This window comes from Adiantum capillus-veneris, chromosome 3 (assembly GCF_014529385.1).
Source record: "Adiantum capillus-veneris isolate H3 chromosome 3, ASM1452938v2, whole genome shotgun sequence".
NCBI lineage: Eukaryota > Viridiplantae > Streptophyta > Polypodiopsida > Polypodiales > Pteridaceae > Adiantum > Adiantum capillus-veneris.
In genome coordinates, this window is record NC_140933.1 from 45,241,600 (window position 1) to 45,262,392 (window position 20,793).

At 48.2% G+C, this 20,793-nt stretch overlaps 1 protein-coding gene across 1 annotated transcript in view; it reads left to right on the forward strand.

The window, feature by feature from the left end:
• The first annotated feature begins 1,149 nt into the window (after positions 1-1,149).
• LOC147460841 (purine-uracil permease NCS1-like) overlaps positions 1,150-20,793 on the forward strand; it is a 50,169-nt gene continuing 30,525 nt past the window's right edge. The window contains exon 1 of the mRNA XM_086508530.1: positions 1,150-2,226. Coding sequence (XP_086364656.1) covers positions 1,257-2,226 — 970 coding nt within the window. The 5' untranslated portion in view covers positions 1,150-1,256. The remainder of the gene's footprint in view (positions 2,227-20,793) is intronic.

The following is a 20,793-nucleotide window of genomic DNA, read 5'->3' on the forward strand; positions in this document are numbered from 1 at the left end:
TCTCGGGTATGTTTTTTTTTTTTTGGGTTGGTTTGTTCATGGCAGATTCTATGTGCTTGATGGCTCCTTGAATGAATCTTCATTTATGTATGTTTTATGGCCTTATGACTAGAAGCTCTGTAATTGTAAGGGTGGGCTCCTTGTAAAAGCGTGATTGTGGTCCTGGTTGTAGCTCCTCTTGGCGCACGTATAATGTTTATGCTTAAAGTGAAATTGCATTTAAAAAAAAAAGTTAACTCTTGTAACTCTCTCTATTGTCATTGCATATTTTATTCAATCTTATCGAAGATTCCAATTTCCTCCCATCCCAACCTTGCCACTCAATTCTCTTACAAAAGGAGGAACATGGATTCAAACTCACACACCATACTTAAATAAACTTTAGGATAAATCCCGTAACCACTCGAGCAAGCATGTGGAGCTGTTACCACCACGAAGTCGTGCAGATAAAAAAAAAAGGCTTATCTCCTCGCACCCCCCCCACCGGCCCTCGTGCATGTCTCGTGCTGTAATTCTCAGTGGCCATCGCGACCCACCACTACTTCTGCTGCCTGCCATTGTGGTTGCTGCCCACGAGCATGAACGTGCCGCCTTTACCTTTTATTTTCTTTCCACCAAGGGTATCTCCCATTTATTCCTTGATTTTTCCTTTTTCTCCTAGCTGGTACTCCTACCTCCTTCTAATTGATTTTTTTTATAAAAGCCATTCAACTAGTTTTACAAGATTGCGGCCACTCACCCACACTCACATGTATCAAGGGTTGAACCAAAGTGGGTGCGCTTAAAGTCCTCACCTTTACCACTAAGCCAACTTCCTTTTGCAGTGAACATGTAAAATAGTCTTGGTTTTCAGCTTGTGTACATTGTTAGATAAAACCCGAGGTATAGTGTATTTTAACAAGTTAGAATCATAAAATCCCGGTTAGATTTTGAGCTTGCCTTGAAGAAAACCGACAAATTTATAGTGTAAATGCCGGCAAATGCTTCAAATTTCGACCTAAAAACCGTTAGTATTTCAAGTTTGCCCTTATTTTCTTCTCTTAGGAAAAATGTATTTTTCTAGCCCTGCAAGTTGTGTAAACACTTTCTATACTTTCTAAAGTGGACCTACATGATGCTGTGGTTGAGACTCCAACGTGTGACGGAATCTTGAATCTGGATCTAGCCTACCTTTCACTTCTTTAATTGCTGCAAAGATTCCATTGTTACCACCCTGTTTGTAGAATGTAGATGGTGGCTAATCACCACTAGGCCAAATGAGCAAAGCACATAATCTGTGGAATGCAAGCTGCTCCTCTCTGCTACTCTTCAAGGAGCGCAGTCCCTGCGAGTTGCAGCTCCCATGGCCTTCCTCGCTCTGCTATCGGAAGCAGCCTTTATTCCGAGTGCGAGGTCTATCACAAGAGTCCAGCTTTCAAATCACCCCGAGCGATGGACCTGCATCATCCTTCTCTTTGCTAACCGAAGTTGCCTCAGAACCCTCGCTGACAAGCCCTCCTGACCCCTCCCTAGCAAACAAAGACCTTCTCCCTACCAGTCTCTCTGAAAGGACATTCTCTGCATGGGACATCGTTAGCTTGTGGGTGGGCTTGGTTGTCGGCGTGCCCTCTTACTACCTCGCTGGCAGCCTCGTCGAGCTTGGCATGTCATGGTGGCAGGGCATCTTCACTGTGATGGCAGGCAACTTCTTGCTCTTTTTCCCTCTCATCTGGACGGGGCATGCAGGCATTAAGTATGGCATCCCATTTCCAGTCATGGCAAGGGCATCCTTTGGAATCCATGGTGCGCACATTGCGACGATCCTTAGAGCCCTTGTGGCATGTGGGTGGTTTGGCATTGAGACATGGATAGGTGGGCAAGGCATTTATGTCCTCTTGAATGCCCTTCTGGAAGGAAAATTAGCAGGCTCTTCCATCATGTTTATGGGGTCTGCGCTCTCAGAATGGGTGTGTTTCTTCTCATTTTGGCTGCTTCAAGTAGCCATTCTCTGGAATGGTGTAGATAGTATTCGACAGCTTGAGAAATATTGTGCTCCTGTGCTGATTATTATGTCGATTGCACTCTTGATGTGGGCATACTTGAAAGCTGGTGGGTTTGGGGCCATGTTGGCTGCCCCCTCTCAATTTGTTGTAGGAGGTGCCAGGCAAGGGCAGTTCTGGCAAGTTTTTTTTCCAGCTCTCACTGCCAATATTGGTTTTTGGGCCACCATAAGTTTGAACATGCCAGGTAAAGGCCTAGATCCATCACAATTACTTGAGTTTTTGTTTGTTTCTTGCCTTGATTTGCGTTTGTCACCTAATAGCTAGGAGGGCAGTGTGTCAGGTTGGATCTGTATTTCTGGCTGACTGGTAGGATCAAGCTCCTTACACTATCAGAGCATCTTTCCATTGTAGCCTGCCATATCATTAATGCAGTTTGTGGAAACTACTCATCACTGGGAGATCGCTTGTGCCTGGACCTATGTCTAGTGTGACGCCTAACGTGCATACAATGCACTACTTACCCTATAATTGCCAGTATTTCTCTCATTTCACCAAAGGAATTTTCATTTCATTACCATCCATCAATCTTTATTTGATGCCTACCTTTTTTTTTTGGATTTAAAATTATCATCATCAATGATTGAAGAAGGGAAATGTTGTAGCATCATGAAGGGTTCTCCTAAGATCCCTATACTTAATGATTCAGCTAGGGAAAAGGTGTCGTAGCATCACTATAGGAGACCTTTTCAGGCAACTAGAACCTTTTGGAGTATATGGGTTAGTTACGGCCACATTATGAATCCTTTGAAGGGTTAAGGAAGATCAGAAAGATTACTGTTTGCAGTGTATAGCCAACACGGACTTAGTTCATAACCCAAAATGTGTGTTTAAGTGTTACATTAGGCTCCTTTTATAGGAGAGAAAATGAACTCTAAGGAAGACTCAAAGATGATGTAACTGCCTCTTGCATCAAGCAGGCAGAGATGATTTTGACGCATTCTCTTAGGGATGCCTTTTGGCTCTTGCGATACACAAAGAGATGATATACTGTTCCCTTACACGTGACTCATGAACATAGGACGTGTTTGTCTGTTAGAGAGAGAGAGAGAGAGAGAGAGAGAGAGAGAGAGAGAGAGAGCAAGAGAGAGCACGAAACCTTTCAAAACCCTAAGGTTGCAAGCAACCCTAATTTGTGGAAACGTTCCTCAGGCCATTGCCACCCAGTGCAGCCCGTCGCCAACCCTTCTCATCGCCTTCTACTGCAAGCTTCATCGCCCAGCCTCAGCTTTGTCATTCTCGTCAGCCCTGTTGACGCTTGTGGCCGCAGCTCCACCCCTTCAGGGCTTGTCGCCTCCAAGGATGCCACGTCCCTGCTGGCCTTTGTTATGCCACATTTTTGCCTTGAGCTGCCCTTGCTTCCTCTCTAAACTTGCTCATCATCAGACTCAGCATTTTGAAGATCGTGGAGCTTTACACCCAGGACGCCCTGGTTTACGATGCTGAGGGTGGCTACTACCAATCTCCCTCGTTTACTATTGCTTGCAAGTTGCTCGCTACCTACTGGAGTTACTACCAACTGCAAATTGGTTTACTACCAAATTCCAATCTCCCTCATTTATTGTTGCTTGCTCGCTACCTACTCCAGTTACTGGGTAGCTTGGGTGACTTTTGCCCTGCAATGCATGCTCAGAGCATCAGGTTGTGTCGAAGGCCACTTTCGCGCAGTATAGAGGACACCACTTGGAGGGACTCCTTTCAAGCAAATAGCCTTGCATCGAGTATAGACACTCCTATCTAGAGATGGTATAGAATTGGCTCTTGAAGTCGATGAAGCAGGTCAACGTGGCACACAGACACATGTGCACATGACATCCCCTTTGCTTAAGGTGAGGTACTGGTACCGAACTCCATGCAAGCCATAAGATGATCTCGAATCTCCTTTCAAGCAAATAGCCTTGCATCGAGTACAAACTCTCCTATCTAGAGATGGGTACAAAATTGGCTCTCGAAGTCGATGAAGCAGGTCCACGTTGCACACAGAGCCATGTGCACGTGACATCCCCTTTGCTTAAGGTGAGGTACTGGTATCAAACTCCATGCAAGCCATAAGATGATCTTGCAATAATGGCCCTTCAAATGATGTCCTCCAAGGCCACTTTTGAGATAGAGGTTCTCCCTGTGATGTAAAAATGTCCAAAGGACATGGATGGTGATGATACATCTACTTGCAATCAATGCATTGTCCGTGGATCAACGATTCCCTTGTTGGTTACCGGCCAGCCTTGGCTGCCCCAACTCGGATGGTGTGAACCAACTGCAAATTAGATAGATGCTTGTAGAGCGAATGGCTGAATATGCAAACGTTGATGTCCACGAAGATTACCGGCGAGCTGATGCTATCCCTATGCGGGAAGATTAGCGAGAGCAATGCCGAATGGGAGATGAAGATGGATATGGACTTTGGAATGACCACGAACCATGGCAAGTCCTTTGTATGATGTCTCATGAAACCGCCGAATAACTCCCTAAAGATAGAGGCTCCTCTTGGGGCTTCAACTAGATTGCCGTATGATGGAAGCTCTAGATGAATCCTCGTATGTGCAACGGATGTGGCTGTGAAGGTAGGCTTACGATACCTGCGAACTCCCGCGGTGGTTGCCTCGGATTGGAACCCTTTGGCTTCATATTGATGGCCAAAGCTTGACTTTTGATCATACATCGCGCCATTTTCGTAAGCGACCTGTTTTCCTTTCAACAACGCCATTTTGCTGAGGTGTATACGGCACTGTAAATTGGTGTTTAATCCCACGACTAGCCAAAAATGCATTAAACTCATGAGACATATACTCCCCCCCTCGATTTGAACGGAGGGTGCCCATAGTACATTTAGAGACATTTTCAGCCATAACCAAAAATTGCTTGGAGAAATTGCTTAGCTTTAATTGAATACGCCCATGCAAGCCTGGAGTAATCATCAATGAAAGTTGGGAAATAAACATAACTGCCCAAGAACGGAGTTTTTATAGTCCCACAAACATTTTTAGAACCAAGGTGTACATCAATACCCTGCACAACATTCCAAACGCCCTTTGACACAAGACATGATGCATCATGTAAGCCCACATTAGGTCATTGTCCCCATCCAATTTATCCTCAGCAGCAAGCATCTTGAACACATCTATGTTGTCAACCATGGCAAATACCTGCACCTGATGTGAAAACTGCCCAAACAAAGGAGAAATGAAGCGGGACTACTGCGTGCTATATAGCACAACCCAGAGAAGACTTCTTCTGTAATGCAACTGTTATGCAGAAAATGGCGCTGACAAGAATTATACACAAAATGAAGAAATTGCATTTGCAGTGTTGCCTGTAGTGGAAATGGAGGCCGTAATGAGCCCGAATGGAAAATTTGAGCTGACCGAAATTGGAGAAAGTGAGCAGGCATGTGCTGGTGATGCTGGCGACTACGCCCGGGAGGACGCAACCTGCTCTGATACCAATTGTTGGAATTAGGGTTGCAGGGAAACACACACAGCTTGGAGAAGACGAAGAAGCTCAAGGCACACAACAAAGAGTAGTATTACTTAGTGTGCAATGGAAAGATGAGTTAGCCCTAGAGTGATGGGCGTATATACAATGCACGGGAGGGAAAACCTCCTAGTGAGGGAAAAAATGCCCCGGCGGTCCTAAGTGTGTTCACACACATCACTACCACATGTATATGGTAACATCACATGCGGTCCACACCATCCGCATCTTCTTAGCAATCTGTGCCACATTCGTTTTGGCTTGAGGCTATTATGTGTGCCACTTATGTAATTAAGAGGTGTCCTACGAAAGCTTTGCAGTCTATGACTCCTTATGAAGCATGGCATGATAAAAAGCCATCTATTGATCACATGCGCTTTTTTGGCTGTTTGACTTATGCTTTGGTGTCACAAACGCAGCGTAGAAAATTGGATGATAGGTTTTCAAATGCAATTTTTTTGGTTATAGTACTGAAAGTAAAGGTTATAGGTTGTACCATCCGCAAACAAAGCGTATCTTGGTTTCACGGGATGTTGTGTTTGTGGAAGATTCTGTTCGACCCTTGCTATCATGTACTATAGATAGTAATGTAAGCTCACATGACATTTATAACAGTTTGTTGCCTCTTTTCAGTGGTGGAAACTTGATTGTAAATTCAAATGAGGCAAATGTACTGCCTTTGGGGGTTTTTGAAAATGTTATAGATCAGCCTATTACTGATACAGATGTACATGATGTGGAAAGGGTTGAGAATGAGCAGCAGGCTAGAGGCATTCCAAAATGGTTGGTGCATACTTTGCGTGACAGTAAATTGGATGCACCTTTGTCTAGTCGTACTCGTTCAGGTTCTCACCATGCATCTTTTGCATCAGATTGTTATGCTTTGGCTATTTCTAGTCTATGTGATGTAGAGGAACCTATGTCTTTTGATGAAGCAGAGAATTCAGAAAATTGGATGTCCTCGTACTGGTAAGAAAAAGCTGACACTCATTTGGTTAAACGAGGCTTTTGTAACAGTTCAACGGATAGCACTTTGTATGTAAAGCGTGAGGGTGATGTACTTCTCATTGTTGTTCTATATGTGGATGATTTGCTGATCACTGGCCAAATGAGACACATATTAGTAAATTTAAGGCTGATTTGAATGCTACTTTCAAGACGAAAGATTGATTTGGGGCTGTTGCCTCATTACTTGAGCATACAGTTTAAGTAATGTGATGGTGGTATTGCCTTGTGTCAAACAAGTTACATAGAGACATTGCTATGTAAGTCTGGACTTGAGGATTGTAAACCTATTGCCACTCCCATGGAAACAGGTTTAAAATTGAGTCTTCATGATGCTGGTGATCCTGCCGATGTCACTCTTTACCAAACTGTTGTTGGATGCCTTATTTATCTATGCAATATAAGGCCGGATATTCAGTTTGTAGTCTCACAGGTCAACAGGTTTATGCATAGCCCAGGATCTAAGCATTGACAGACTGTCAAGAGGATTTTTTGCTACTTGAGTCACTTTGCATCTTGGGTTGTTTTATCCCAAGGGGGGATCATTACCTCCAGATTTACATGCCTTTTCGGACTTAGATTGGGTTGGTTGTTTTGACACGTGAGTGTCAACAAGTGGTTTTTGTTTCATGCTCAACAGTTCATGCATATCATGGTTGAGCAAGAAGCAACCTACTGTGGGCCACTTCCAGCTGTGAGGCTGAGTACTGGGCAGTCTTCACAACTACGGTTGAGTGTGTATGGCTCAGACGCCTTATGGTTCATTTGGGTGCTCTATAGGATAGTGTCAACATCATCTACACTGGCAGTTAGAGAGCATTGGTAGTTGCAAGGAACCGAGTTTTTCATGCTCGCATAAAGCATATTGAGGTGCATTACCACTATGTCAGGGAGAGACTCTCAGCAGGAGAGATCAGCTTGGCTTATGTGCCAACACAAGACAACCTTGCAGATCTATTCACAAAGGCATTGCCTCGTGAAAAGTTTGAAGCTTTCTGCAAAACTTTGGGCTTACTCCCCTTTGTGACTTGATCATGCACATGGGACACGACACTTCTTTATAAATTATGTGCCAGCTCTTGTTCACCCCATCACTCCTAGGAGGGATTTGTTACCATTATATGTCGTAATGATGTGTGTGAGCGCATTTAGGACCTTCAGGGAATTTTTTTCCTCGCTAGGAGATTTTTCTCCCCGTGCATTGTATCTACGCCCATCACTCTAGGGCTAACTCATCTTTCCATTACACACTAAGTAATACTACTCTTTGTTGTGTGCCTTGAGCTTCTTCGTCTTCTCCAAGCTGTGTGTTTCTCTACAACCCTAATTCCAACATGTGATGCCAAAGATGTGTACAGATCAATGACGATGCAATGCCTCTTTTGGAATGATGGAATTCTCTAAGCAGATGGAGAGATGGTTGTTCAAACAATGCCAAGACTCAAAAGCTAATAGGTTGATCTGGATGGCGCCTTCCTTTGTCATCATAGGCCGCTAACAAATGGTGATACTTGCAATCAACATCTTGTTTCTGTAACTATGTGAGTTTTTGTAGATAATTAATTTATCTGCTAGAAAATAATTATTTAAATAGTTGTGTGCACACCAGAATAGATTCAGTAGTTCTAGGGCCTTTAATGCGCCTAAATGTAGGCCAGAGCACCTCGGGGAGGCCCTAGCAGAAAATATCCTAAAGCCCTAGTGATTGGGAAATTGGGCCTTCAAAAAGTGGTAGATAGTAGCCTCAGAATTTAGGCTCAAAAAATTATGTGCTTTAGTGCGAGCACAGGAATAAGATGGGATTCTTAGAATAGTGATCCTAAGGCTGGGCGAATCTGGGCTTATCCTGAATTAATCCAAGTATATTTTTTAGTCGTATAGCGGACATGCAGACTTCACATTGTGAAGTTTTCATCCGAGTTACGACCAGTTGATATTGTGCTAATTCTTTCTATCTTTTGTGGTGCGTATGCCCGATCAACTACCTCATTTTTGTGCTAATTTTTTCGATTTAATGTTTCTTTAGTGCTAAGCTTCATTATGGCTGAGTCTGCCCTTGATCTCCGGAGTCATGACAGAAACTCAGTATGCTGAACTTTGTGTTGATGTATGCTCATGTGTGTGTGTGTGTGTGTGTGTGTGTGTGTGTGTGTGTGTGTTGTGTTTGGGAGCATATGTTAGTACCTAGTTCTACACCCACTATTGGGCACTGACGACGTTAGTGGGGATGTCGTGGTATTTCGTCAATACTATGCATAATGGAGCCGATGGTTATATTGTCTTGTGTGTGACTACCATGGGTCTATACCTTGCACTTTCCTTTAAGGGCAAATCTGGGCTTATCCTGAATTAATCCAGGTATATTTTTTAGTTGTATAGCGGACATGCAGACTTCACATTGTGAAGTTTTCATCCGAGTTACGACCAATTGATATTGTGCTAATTCTTTCTATCTTTTGTGGTGCGTATGCCCGATCAACTACCTCATTTTTGTGCTAATTTTTTCGATTTAATGCTTCTTTAGTGCTAAGCTTCATTATGGCTGAGTCTGCCCTTGATCTTCGGAGTCATGACAGAAACTCAGTATGCTGAACTTTGTGTTGATGTATGCTCATGTGTGTGTGTGTGTGCGTGTGTGTGTGTGTGTGGTGTGTGTTGTGTTTGGGAGCATATGTTAGTACCTAGCTCTACACCCACTATTGGGCACTGACGATGTTAAGTGGGGATGTCGTGGTATTTCGTCAATACTATGCATAATGGAGCTGATGGTTATATTGTCTTGTGTGTGACTACCATGGGTCTATACCTTGCACTTTCCTTTAAAGGGCGAATTTGGGCTTATCCTGAATTAATCCAGGTATATTTTTTAGTCGTATAGCGGACATGCAAACTTCACATTGTGAAGTTTTCATCCGAGTTACGACCAGTTGATATTGTGCTAATTCTTTCTATCTTTTGTGGTGCGTATGCCTGATCAACTACCTCATTTTTGTGCTAATTTTTTCGATTTAATGCTTCTTTAGTGCTAAGCTTCATTATGGCTGAGTCTGCCCTTGATCTTCAGAGTCATGACAGAAACTCAGTACGCTGAACTTTGTGTTGATGTATGCTCATGTGTGTGTGTGTGTGTGTGGTGTGTGTTGTGTTTAGTACCTAGTTCTACACCCACTATTGGGCACTGATGACGTTAGTGGGGATGTCGTGGTATTTCGTCAATACTATGCATAATGGAGCTGATGGTTATATTGTCTTGTGTGTGACTACCATGGGTCTATACCTTGCACTTTCCTTTAAGGGCGAATCTGGGCTTATCCTGAATTAATCCAGGTATAGTGATCCTAAGGCCGGGAATTATTTTTGATAAGGCCTTAGGTCAACTAATTAAACTAAGGTCAATTATTTGTGCCCAAACCAAATGGTCAGACAAGTGCGAACAGATGGTGCAAGAGCAGTGCCAGTACGACGTTGTGCCGGTGAGTAGCTAACATTTTCATAAGTAGAATTCATGTGTGCAGTTGTGAGTGAATTGCACATTTTATGAATGAATTGGTGAACTTTTAAAGTTAAAATTTGAATGGTTTTTAAGTTATAAGGTTAGTGTGCCAAGTGGCACACTTACCCATGCAAACTCTCTCTCTCTCTCTCTCTCTCTCTCTCTCTCTCTCTCTCATCCTCATCTTCTAGCGCCCCCTCTACCTGGAGTCTACTTAAGAGCAGCCCCTCCCCCTCATGGGAGGTTGGCAGTGCACCTACCCCCGCTATTGTGAGTATCCTCTACGCGATGGAGCTCTCCATTGAAGCTTGAGAGCAGCCCCTTGCGACGTATGTTGTAGCTTTGAGCTCCCATAGTCTAGAACAAGGGCTCTCACAACCATAGCCACTCTCTCTAGTAGTTTTATCGCGAAAAGTTGCAGCATACGCTCTCTTTCTCGAGTGTATTGGCTGTAACTCTGAATAAGCAGTGGAAATGGCCCCGAATATCATAGTACATTGTGCAATGACATATGTAGTGTAGCTCTGTCTCTGGTTCTAGCTGGCATAAGCGGCATATCCTGCTGTTCGTTGGTATCCCTTTGAATCTACGAGTTTCAATCTCTAGTTGATGTGATGATGTCTGTATCTGACCAATGGCACACCGCAAACCATGAGACATGTGTGTCTATGTAGCTGGGTCGAATCACAAACCCATCTCCTGTGACGTGGAGAAGATGCTCTCTATAGAAAGCCATCTTCGTGCCCAACTCCTGTGGTGGCTCTATCCATGTCCTCCTGGTATCCACAGTTGGCTCAGGTCCTGACGAATGAGTCTAGTAATCTCCACCCGTGTAAGAGACATCGAGGGTGTCTAAAGAGAGTACTGGAAAGGGGACAGCATGTCCATGGTGAAGTTGTGCATTTGAAACCATGATGTCATCTGTGCATACCAGCATAAAGTGTCTCCCTAAAAAGCTAACTGTCTGGAAGACTCAAGGGCCAGTCTAGCATATCTGTCTCTAGTAGTATCCCACAAGCTGTGCACAAAGGAGGCTGATCTGGTAAGCGCCTCAATCTCCATAGGAGGAGCAACTAGCTCTGCTCGAATGATAGCGTGGGGTACAGAGGCCTTGGCTCTGATCAATCGAGAGATCATAGATACCAAGGGCCTCTCCATATGTCTCCAACAATCCTGGCCTATATAAGGTCCCCATATATGCACCCCATACAACATAGCTGAGGCTACTAGAGTATCAAAGCGCCATAACTTTGTCCGAGGTTCCTGGAACTGAACCTGGGAACACATCCTCTCCAAACCTCCCAAGCCCGCATAAGCTCTAGTCAGTCTAGCCTTTGCTGCTCTCCCCAAAGAAAACCTTGGCTTAGTGAAGAAAACCCCAAGGTAAGTGTGCATTTGTGAAAGTGCGAAGCAGAAGGTACCGGTAGGTGCGCGTCGCGATGTAGTGCAGGATCGGGGCAAGAAGCAGGAGGCGGAGTGCAGCAGAGAGGATGCGCTAGGGATCGAAGCAAGGAGAGAGAGAGAGAGCTCACGTTTTTGGGGAAAACTCAATAAGTGAGTTTTGGGTTTCCCACTTTTTTTTTTTTTTCCGAGAAAAAGATCCTTCTATTAGTTAATGAAAACTGCCCATAGGGCTACATCCACCTTTGCAAGAGAGGGCTTGTCACAAACGGGAGCGCATAGCAATATAAAATATACTCGGATAAATAAAATTTATCACTTAATATTGAAGCCAGAGGATATAGAAACAAATAGATAGAAAGAGAGAGATAAAGTGAGAAGATCGACACAGTACTGGGGACCAGAAGATGGGATGGTCCCCCCCCCCCCCGTAATAGTATCTCTATTACTGAGGAGAAGTCTATACAAGCACTTGAACCGAACGTATTACCACGTTCGTTCTAGAATAAGACTTGATGGTTCCCGGAAGCCTCAGCTTCCGATTCCTAGGGCAAAACCCTATTCCAAGGAACTTCCGTTCCTTATTCCAATTCCTCGAGAATCAAGGTTCTCGCCTCTGGATCTCACCTTCCAGACTCAGGGCATGGCATCCCTGCAACTCTTTTCCAACTCTCTTTCCAGAGTCCTCTTCCCGCAGAACAACTCTGCTTTCCCGGACACGAAGTCCGTACTTGGGAATCCCAACTTCCGGATCACAACTTGAGAGACTACCTCTCTCCGATCCGTGGATCTACTTCCCAAACTCGGGTACGAAACCCTTGGGCTGATCTGGCTCTAGTTCCTCAGAGCGCTTTTCTCGTGTAGAGGCTAATACCTTCCTCTGCTCCTACTCCCTCGCTAAGAGGAAGTACACCTGCAAACAAATACTCAGAGTTCATAACATGAAAACCGTTACCTTCAAAGTCTCGACGCTCGAAACGCAACTCTGTTCTCGAAAAGCAATTCCCCGGAAGAGATCTCTCCATATAAAATCCTCTCTTCCAATCCTACACACAAAAGAGGTGTGTTCTCGGGTTCCTTCTCGCAAATCAGCCCCGTCTACGACGTTTATGGGCTGAAAACAGAGAAAAACAGCAACTTGTCGCGATGGAAACACGCTTCGTAGGCACTTCTTCGCGAGGGAACTCGCGCACTGGGTCTTGGCGACATCTGGTACACTTGGGGCAGCCATGGGCATCACCGGCAACGTCTTCTTTACGGCTGGAATCTACAGCAACATCTCCTCCTTGCAAAGATTGGTCCTCCCCTCTGAGTGAGGGCATGTGATGCTTTTATAGCTCCTAGCCACGGGCACGAATAGCTGCTCGCATAGAGATCGCGGCCGTGTTTTTTTTTTTTTTTTCTTTTTCATTTTTGTTTTCGCTGTTCTGCTAGAAAAATAGAAAGAGAAAACGCTGGCTGATCTGTTGCCTTATTTATCAGATGGCTGCCCACTTATTAAGTGGGCGACCGGCGTATTTTAAAAATAGTCTGAACTTGCCCAAAACTCAATAAAACCTTTTAAGTTAAAAACAATGCTTTCATAGCACTTCCCAGGCGTCCTTGGATGCAATCCCATGCACAGTTGCAATGCAGACATAGACTTCCTCGCGAGAAAGCATCTGCTTTCCCGAAAGGCAATCCCGCTTTCTCAAAAAGCATCTGTTTTTCCTCAAAGTTTCCTCTGAACCCATCTTCATTCAAGTGCTTGCTTTTTCCTTGTGCATAATTCTAACACAACTCGGAATTTCCTCCCGACTATGGATATTCCCTTTCCGATGCACCCGTCACCCACCTTGTGATGCATCAGGAATACCCATCACCTAGTCACTTCCTACGGAACTTACGGTACAATCTCCTTCGCGATGCTCTATGTCACCCATCGTATGACGCATCAGAGATGTCCGTTCCCGGATGGTCGGATACTTCTTCTCGATGCTCCCTATCACCCATCCGATGTGACGCATCAGAAGTACCCGTTCCTGGTGGCCTTACAAATATTCCCATTCACAATGCTCCCGTCATTACTTTGAACGACGCACTAGGAATACTTTGTACTCGGATGTCTCCAGTGAGAAAAACCCTCACTTAAAATTCCAATAATTCATTTAGAATTATTTTTCCTTGGTGTTCCAAGCGAGAAAACCCTCTCACTTATAAATCCAATAATTCATTTAGAATTATTTTCTTGTCAAATAAAGCCAGTTTAGCAACAGAGCTACAACAAGCATGATGGGGAGACTCTCCCAATGAAAAAACAGCATATATACAATGAGGCTAAATCAAGAGATGGTAGGAGGGAAGAGCCACACAGGTGGACAGTAGTGCCATCTGAGCACCCCCTGGACTATGGTGTAGAAAGGCCCAGGGCGCCAGAGTCGAAGGAAAGGCTCGTGGCGCTCCCGCATGCGGTCAGAGCTACCCTGTAGTCCCTCAAGCTGTCCTCTGAGAGTATGGATCAGCTCTAGCCAAAAGTCACGAACAGTCTCTGCTGGTGGCACAAGGCGAGCCTCAAAGATGCGAAAACAGCGGGCCCGCCAGATGAACCAAAGTGTCAGGCCACTGATGAGCTCCCAAAACTCCTCTCTCACTGCACCACTCCTGTGGAGTAAGCTCTGTAGCAGGCTGGAGTGTAGGTCGCCCCCCCTGCATCACTATCATCTTGCTGGTGGAAGATAGCTCAAATTGAAGTGCCGGGCCCGTGAGGGTGGACCAAGCCGCTGTCCCCCAAGTGTACTGTCGAGTTGTGGAGAGGGCAGGCATCAGCCGAAAAACTCGTAGCCACACCTGCTGGGCCGAGGGACAGTCCCAAAGACAATGACGCTGACTCTCCACCAACTGGTCACAGGCTGCACATGCGGCCGAGAGACCACTATGCACAAGCCAGCTCCCTACTGCTGTGGCTCTGTGTGCAACCAACCACTGAAACAAAGTGACACGCCTCGGCTGTCTGGAGTCCCACAGCCTCTGCCAAAAGGCTGCCAAGAACTCGACTGTGAGGCCCTCCTCCTGCCAATGACGTGCTGCAGCGGGGCGGGCCTCTCTCTGTGCTGCAAGTATATGACGTCCAAGCCGAACAGTGTACTGAAAGAAGGGGACTGGGCGGTCTGCAGAAGAGAAGGGGTCCCTCCATAGCCACTCACCAGGATCCCACTATACTCGTGCCAGTGGACAACACTCCCAAGCCCATAGCCTCCAGTGTCCAGTCTCAAGAGCTGTTGGGTCAGGGTCTATGACGCAAGTCCTCCCACAGATGCCCACAATTCGGATCCTTTGGAAACAGCACTCTGCTACCTGCGGGGCCTCTACTGCAACTCGTTGTAATCGTCCCCCACCCTGAAGCTCGAAGAAGAGGGCTGGGACAGTCTCTGAGCAGGCCCTGATTGAAATGAGAACCTCTAGTCGTGTGAAGGCTCCCATCCATCGGGGTGCTACTGGCTCGAGAGGCGTGAGCCACTCAGCTGGAAATGACTCTAAGATGTCCTGACACATGCTCTGTACCCCTCTCATGCCCTGTAGCTGGAAACCCTGCACCTCCTCTGACAAACCTGTGAACTCTAGCCAGTCACCTAGAGAGTGCGCTGGACCTACTGCCATGGGACCCCAAGAAACATGAGGCCGACTCCCAACCAAGTGGCCTCTCTGAGTGCTAACAATGGGGTTCCAGACGATGGGCTACCGTAGGCGCTCCTCCGTGCACATCGGCTGTCTCTGCTCTAGGCCACGCCGTAAGAGCTCCCAAGATCGAAGCAAGCTCACAGTGAAGCGGTCCTCCAGTCTCCTGCTCAAACCAACTCGGCGCAACTCTATAAAGATCCATCTGGTCAAAGGTTGCCAAGGGCCTCCTGACTGAGGCACCCTGGCACGAAGCCTCTGCAGCAAGAGCTCCTTCTAGGGCTCCTCGCTTGGAAGAAGTCCTCAGACGACGAACTTCCCAAGAAGGGCTCTGCTCTGCTGTGCTGGATCAATGATCCCAAGCCCTCCCTGAGAACGAGGAAGAGTGATGACCGACCAAGCCACCTTGGCTCGGGCAATCTGAGTGTCACGACTTGACCAAAGGAAGTTCCTGATCAGCCTCTCTACCTGGCTGATACAAGAACTCGAGAAGATCCAGCAAGAAGTGATGTACCACATAGTCGCCAACAACGCCTGGTTGGCAACTACTACTCTACTAGCCAACGAAAGTCGTGCTAAGCTCCAATGTAGCAGCTTTCTCCTGATGGACAGGAGAAGAGGAGCAATCTGCTGCTCGGGGGACAAGTCCAAACCAACCTTACAACCCAAGTACCGAACTTCAGTCCCTAGGGGAATCCACCTGAAACCCTCTCCTGGCATCCAATCTGGCACAGGAGCACTGCCAACCGAGAAAGCCACTGTCTTTCTCCAGTTGATCAGTGCGCCCGATGCACAGCAGAAGGTCTCCAAAGCCTGTTCACATCTGTGTAGATTGGCCTCCTGGCCCTCGAAGTACAAGGCTGAGTCGTTGGCAAACTCAGCGTCCAGAAGCTCATCTCCCCGTATAGGGAGTGCTAAGCCCCTCAAACCAAGCTGCTCTGACACCAAAAATCTGCTCATCGCCTCTGCACAGAATAAAAAGAGAAAGGGGGCAAGAGGACAACCCTGTCTGACTGATCGTGTGAGCATGAAGCGCTCACCTCTACCTCCTGCCAAAAGCACCTGACTGTGAGCCTGACTGTACAAAACTGACACCCCTCTGATCCAAGCATCTGAGAAGCCCATCCTACGTAGAGTGCCCTCTAGAAAGTCCGAGTCAACTCTGTCGTATGCCTTCTCAAAATCTAGAAGAAGAATCACAAGGTCCTCCCCACGGAGCCGTGCCAAGGCAGAGAAGCCTCCCAGAAAGTGAAGATGTTGTCAAGGATACTGCGTTCCTTGACAAAACCTGTCTGAGTCCCATGTATAAGGCTCTCCAAAAGTGGCTGAATCCTCAAACTCAGAGCCTTGGCAAGAATTTTGTAGGCTGAGTTGAGGATGGTGATGGGGCGTCACTGTCGAATCTCATCCAAGGAGCCACCCTCCTTTGGAATGAGGTAAGCCCTCACTCATACTATCCGGCATCACTCCTATGTGCAGAATGTACTGAAAGGCACTACAAAGATCTGGGCCAAGCAGGTCCCAGTGCTCCAAGAAGAAGCTGGGAGTCAGCCCATCCTCACCTGGACAGCTACCACGAGGGAGGGCCCTAAGAGCCGTGTGCAGCTCCTCAACCTGAAGAGGCATCTCTAGCCTCTGGCGCATCTCCTCAGTCACAAGACAAGGCATCTGTGCCCAAAACTGCTCCCTACATGCATCTTGCCGCTTTGACTGGGGCTCAGCCGATAGTAACTCATGGTAAAAGTCAGTAGCAACTGCACGCATATCCTCGGGCTCACAAACAACTGACCCATCGGGTCTCCTCAACTGATTGACCTTGGCATGCGAGTGCCGAGGTCCCACTGTCTCAAAAAAAGCACCAGTCACTCTGACACCCACCTGAGTCCACTGAGATGCCTGTCGGTGAAAGGCAAACTCATGACGCCTCTCCTCTGTGCAAGCAAGCTCCTGTCGAGCCTACTGTAACTGCTCCTCTAACCATGGACTGTCTGGATGCTGCTCCTGCATCCTTTGTAGTGAAGCAATGCCTCGTCGCAGACGCTGCTCCTCCTCTCTCGCTGCAGCCCGTCGAGCCAGAGACTCCTGGAGAAAAAAGTGGCTAAGCTGAGCTAGGCCTAAGGCCACTCTGTCTGCAGGTAGAGCCTGGCTGTCCATGCCCTCTGTCCAGAGAGCCTCTACCCTCTCTCTGAGTGCTGAGTCCAACAAGACCCGCTCTGGGATGCGAAGCATCGTGCTCCCACTCCTCTGCCTGTCTGCCACTGTGAGGATCACTGGTGCATGGTCCGAGAAGGATGTCCTTGCCAGGATGCCCATAAGTCACTGCTGTAGAAGCGATCTATCCGCGATAGATTCACTCCTCCCACTCTGCGGTCCGATCTAGAGAAGGCAAGACTCTCTGGAGGCCTCACAAAGCCAGAGTGCTGCCATGTATCGGAGACCCTCAAAGTCATACACAACCTCTTCCAAGCTGCTAACTCGACTCCATGCACAATAGCATGGCTGCCTCCAATCCTGTCAGAAGGGTCCTCCAACATGTTGAAGTCCCCTCCTACACACCAATGGTCAGCCTGTGGCAAAGACTCAACAATCTGTGACCAAAACTCTGCACGAGCACTCACCACATTTGGCGCATAGATGTTTAGGAAGCCCACAAGGCCACCCTAAACCTGCATAGTAATCCACTGAGCCCTGCCTGGCACAATAATCCCTTTGCCCACAATGGCCTGTTGCAATGAGTCCGCAATAGTCATACATACCCCACCCTGGATGCCTCCAGGTCCAAAAGCAGCTGACCAAAAGGTATCATATCGTCCACGCAAAATCTGACCACATCGTCAAATGCGGCTCTCAAACAGATGGTGCTCCTGAAGCATAAGGAGATCAATCTCTCCTCCCACAAGGCAACGCTGAAGCTCCTGACACAATCGGCCCCGCTATCGCTGAAACTGGGGCCCACCTAGTCCCTGCACATTCCACGAGACGATCCTCATGGGGAGCGAGAGAGAATAGATGCTGCCGCAGCAGCAAGACGGGCTATCTTCGAGGCTGGCTTGGATGGGGAGTTATCCGCATCCGAGCGTCCTCTAGATAGGCGAGACTGCAGTGAGTGCCTAGCCCAAGCCCAAGCAGAGAGAGCCGTGCGTAAAGCAACCTCCTCTGTCAAGGAGTCCTCATGAATGTATACATAGCAAGGCAAACACTGCGTATCAGCAAAAAAGTACACCACAATGTACCTACATCTTGTTGAGTCTGGGGGTGTCACCGCAAACTTGGCCAGTGGCCACAAAGTCTGCAGCAAATCTGTAACTCCAAGTTCTCCCATGTGGTGAGAGAACTCGAGAACCTGTGTATGCAACCATCCCACCACTGAGTCGAGGGACCACTCTGTCTCGGTCCTACCACAGAGGGGGAAGGAGAAACCAACTGCTGAGTCCAAGGCCTCTGTCCCCCTAGCGGCGAGGAACAAAGCATGGACCCTGAAGCAGGCTGCCTCGTGGTCTGCTGTAGAATAGCCGAGAAAGCAAGTGAACCCGTAGTCGATGAAATCCCAGAGGTGTCGGAGGTCAATGCTTGTCAGACCACGAGGGATAGCTGCAAGGGAAGATGTCTGAATCTGCAGAGGGGGCCGCAAGAAGGGATGACCCTCTCTCGCTAGGCGACTCGTGGCAAAGGCGCTGCCAAGAGATCTCCTAGCCGCCGGCGAGGGACCAGTCTCCCGAGTCGACTGTGGAACTGGAGCAGAAGGGGGGGGGGGAGGGGGGGGGGGCGGAGGGGAGGAAAAGCGGGGTGGGGCGACAGAGGTAGATGAGCGAGGTGGGGAGTGGACGGGAGTAGAGGGCGGGGGGGAGGATGAGGAGGAGGGGAACTCTGAAGGGAGGACGGCTGGCGAGGGTGAAGCGGAGGTGAGGCTGGCGTAGGGGGCTCCTCCTGCTCATTAGGACCAAAGCGGTTCCCCGTGGGAACCCACTGCTGTTGAGTAGGCACCTGAGGGCCACTCTGCGTGCCAGGCTGTCGCTGTGGTCCCTGGCGTCGACGGCCTCCTCCGTTGGAGCCCCAGGCTCAGAGGGTGGCTCTGAATCTGTGTGTTGTGCCGCTGGCTGTGGCTGCGGCCCAGCCTTGCCAGGCTGGGGCTGAGGCTGAGGTGCAGGTCGTGGCCTCCTCCGGGGACAGGCCTTCGCTAGGTGGCCCATCTATCTGCAAATGAAGCACTGGTTCTGGAGACCCGAGTACTCCACACTCTGTCTAAACCAACCCCCACTCACCCGAGGCAGAAGGATGACCTTCAGGAGCGTGTGGGTATCTTTGACCAAAACTCGAATTGAGGGGATGCCAGCCGCCTTGGCAGCTACTGATGCTGCCGTACGAGGTGACTCTAGGACAGTCCCGATGGCGGAGCCAATCCTGGAGAGAAGTGGTAGGTACTCCCTCCGTAAACTCGGAAAGCAGACTGAGATGGGGATGTCTGCCTCGTCTACTAGCACATCTGAAGTCGGATCAAAACCATGCCGCCACTGTCGAAAGTGGGTGCGTGATGCTCGGATGGCTAGTGGACTCATAGCTATGACCTTGGAAGCCATCTCGAAGGTCTCGAACTCGATCTGGTAGTACCCCCGTCCGAGAATCTGGACATCCAAGATCTTGCCCACCTCTGCGAGAAGGCGGGCCTGGAGAAGGTCTCGCAGCTCTCCTCTGCTAGGACGGGTGCCAAGAATTTTGCAAATGACCGAAGTCGCCTGCAAACGCTCAACCTCAGCGGCTAGGCTCGCTTGCTTTGTCGGTGATAGAGCAAGTCGAATGGTGGGCTCAGCGGGGTTGGGCGAGGGGGCTTCGGATGAGTCCCTCTGTGGCGGAGCTGGAGCCTCCATCTGTGTCTACTGCTGTGGCGAAGAAGCGGACGGTGAAGAGACTCTGCAATCGAGCACGCCGAGCACTGTCCGAAGAAACAGTGTTGCAGAGCCAAGTGCAGGAACCTTCAGGAATGACGAGGATGGGGGGGGAGGGGGGGGGGGGGATGGCGGCGCGAGAAGGGGGCAGCGGACGGGCTGGGGAGCAGCGCGAGGTGAGGGCAGCGGGCTGCTGCGCGCAAGGGCAGGCGGGGCGGGGCGGGCTGGGCTGATGCACGCGGGCGGGCGGGCTGGGCTGGGCAGATGCGCGCAAGGGCAGGCGGGGGACGGGAGGTAGCAAGGGGGGGGGCAGCAATGGCGCAGCCGGGGGGGGGCAGCAGTAGCGAGCGCTTCGTAGTGGTTCAGGTGCGATTATGTGTTCATGTGAAGGTTGTAAATTATGTTCGCTAATTTCACACATTACATCTGTACAACCTAGGCGTTGCCCTAACTACTCTTGCGTTGGCACATGATAGTTTAGGGTACTGTCCCAATATTCCTGCCATCCATCCATATTGCAATGTGGTTTTCCCACTTTTATTATAAGTGACTTTAAAAAAATGTGTCCAGGTTCAATATGAACCTGGACAAAGGATAAAATGTACAATTAAGGTTATTAAGGCCTTTAACCCAACAACCTCCCACTTAAAGGCATAAATGACGTCTTTAAGTTAACCAACTCCCACCAGCTGTATGCAATGCTCATGTTGAGCCTTAGCAAGACTCTTGGTGAGAACATCTATAGGGTTATCTTGTGTATGGATCTTAGTCAAGGTGACTAGACCATCCTCCAATACCTGTCGTATGAAGTGGTACCGCACATCTATGTGTTTGGTACGCGCAT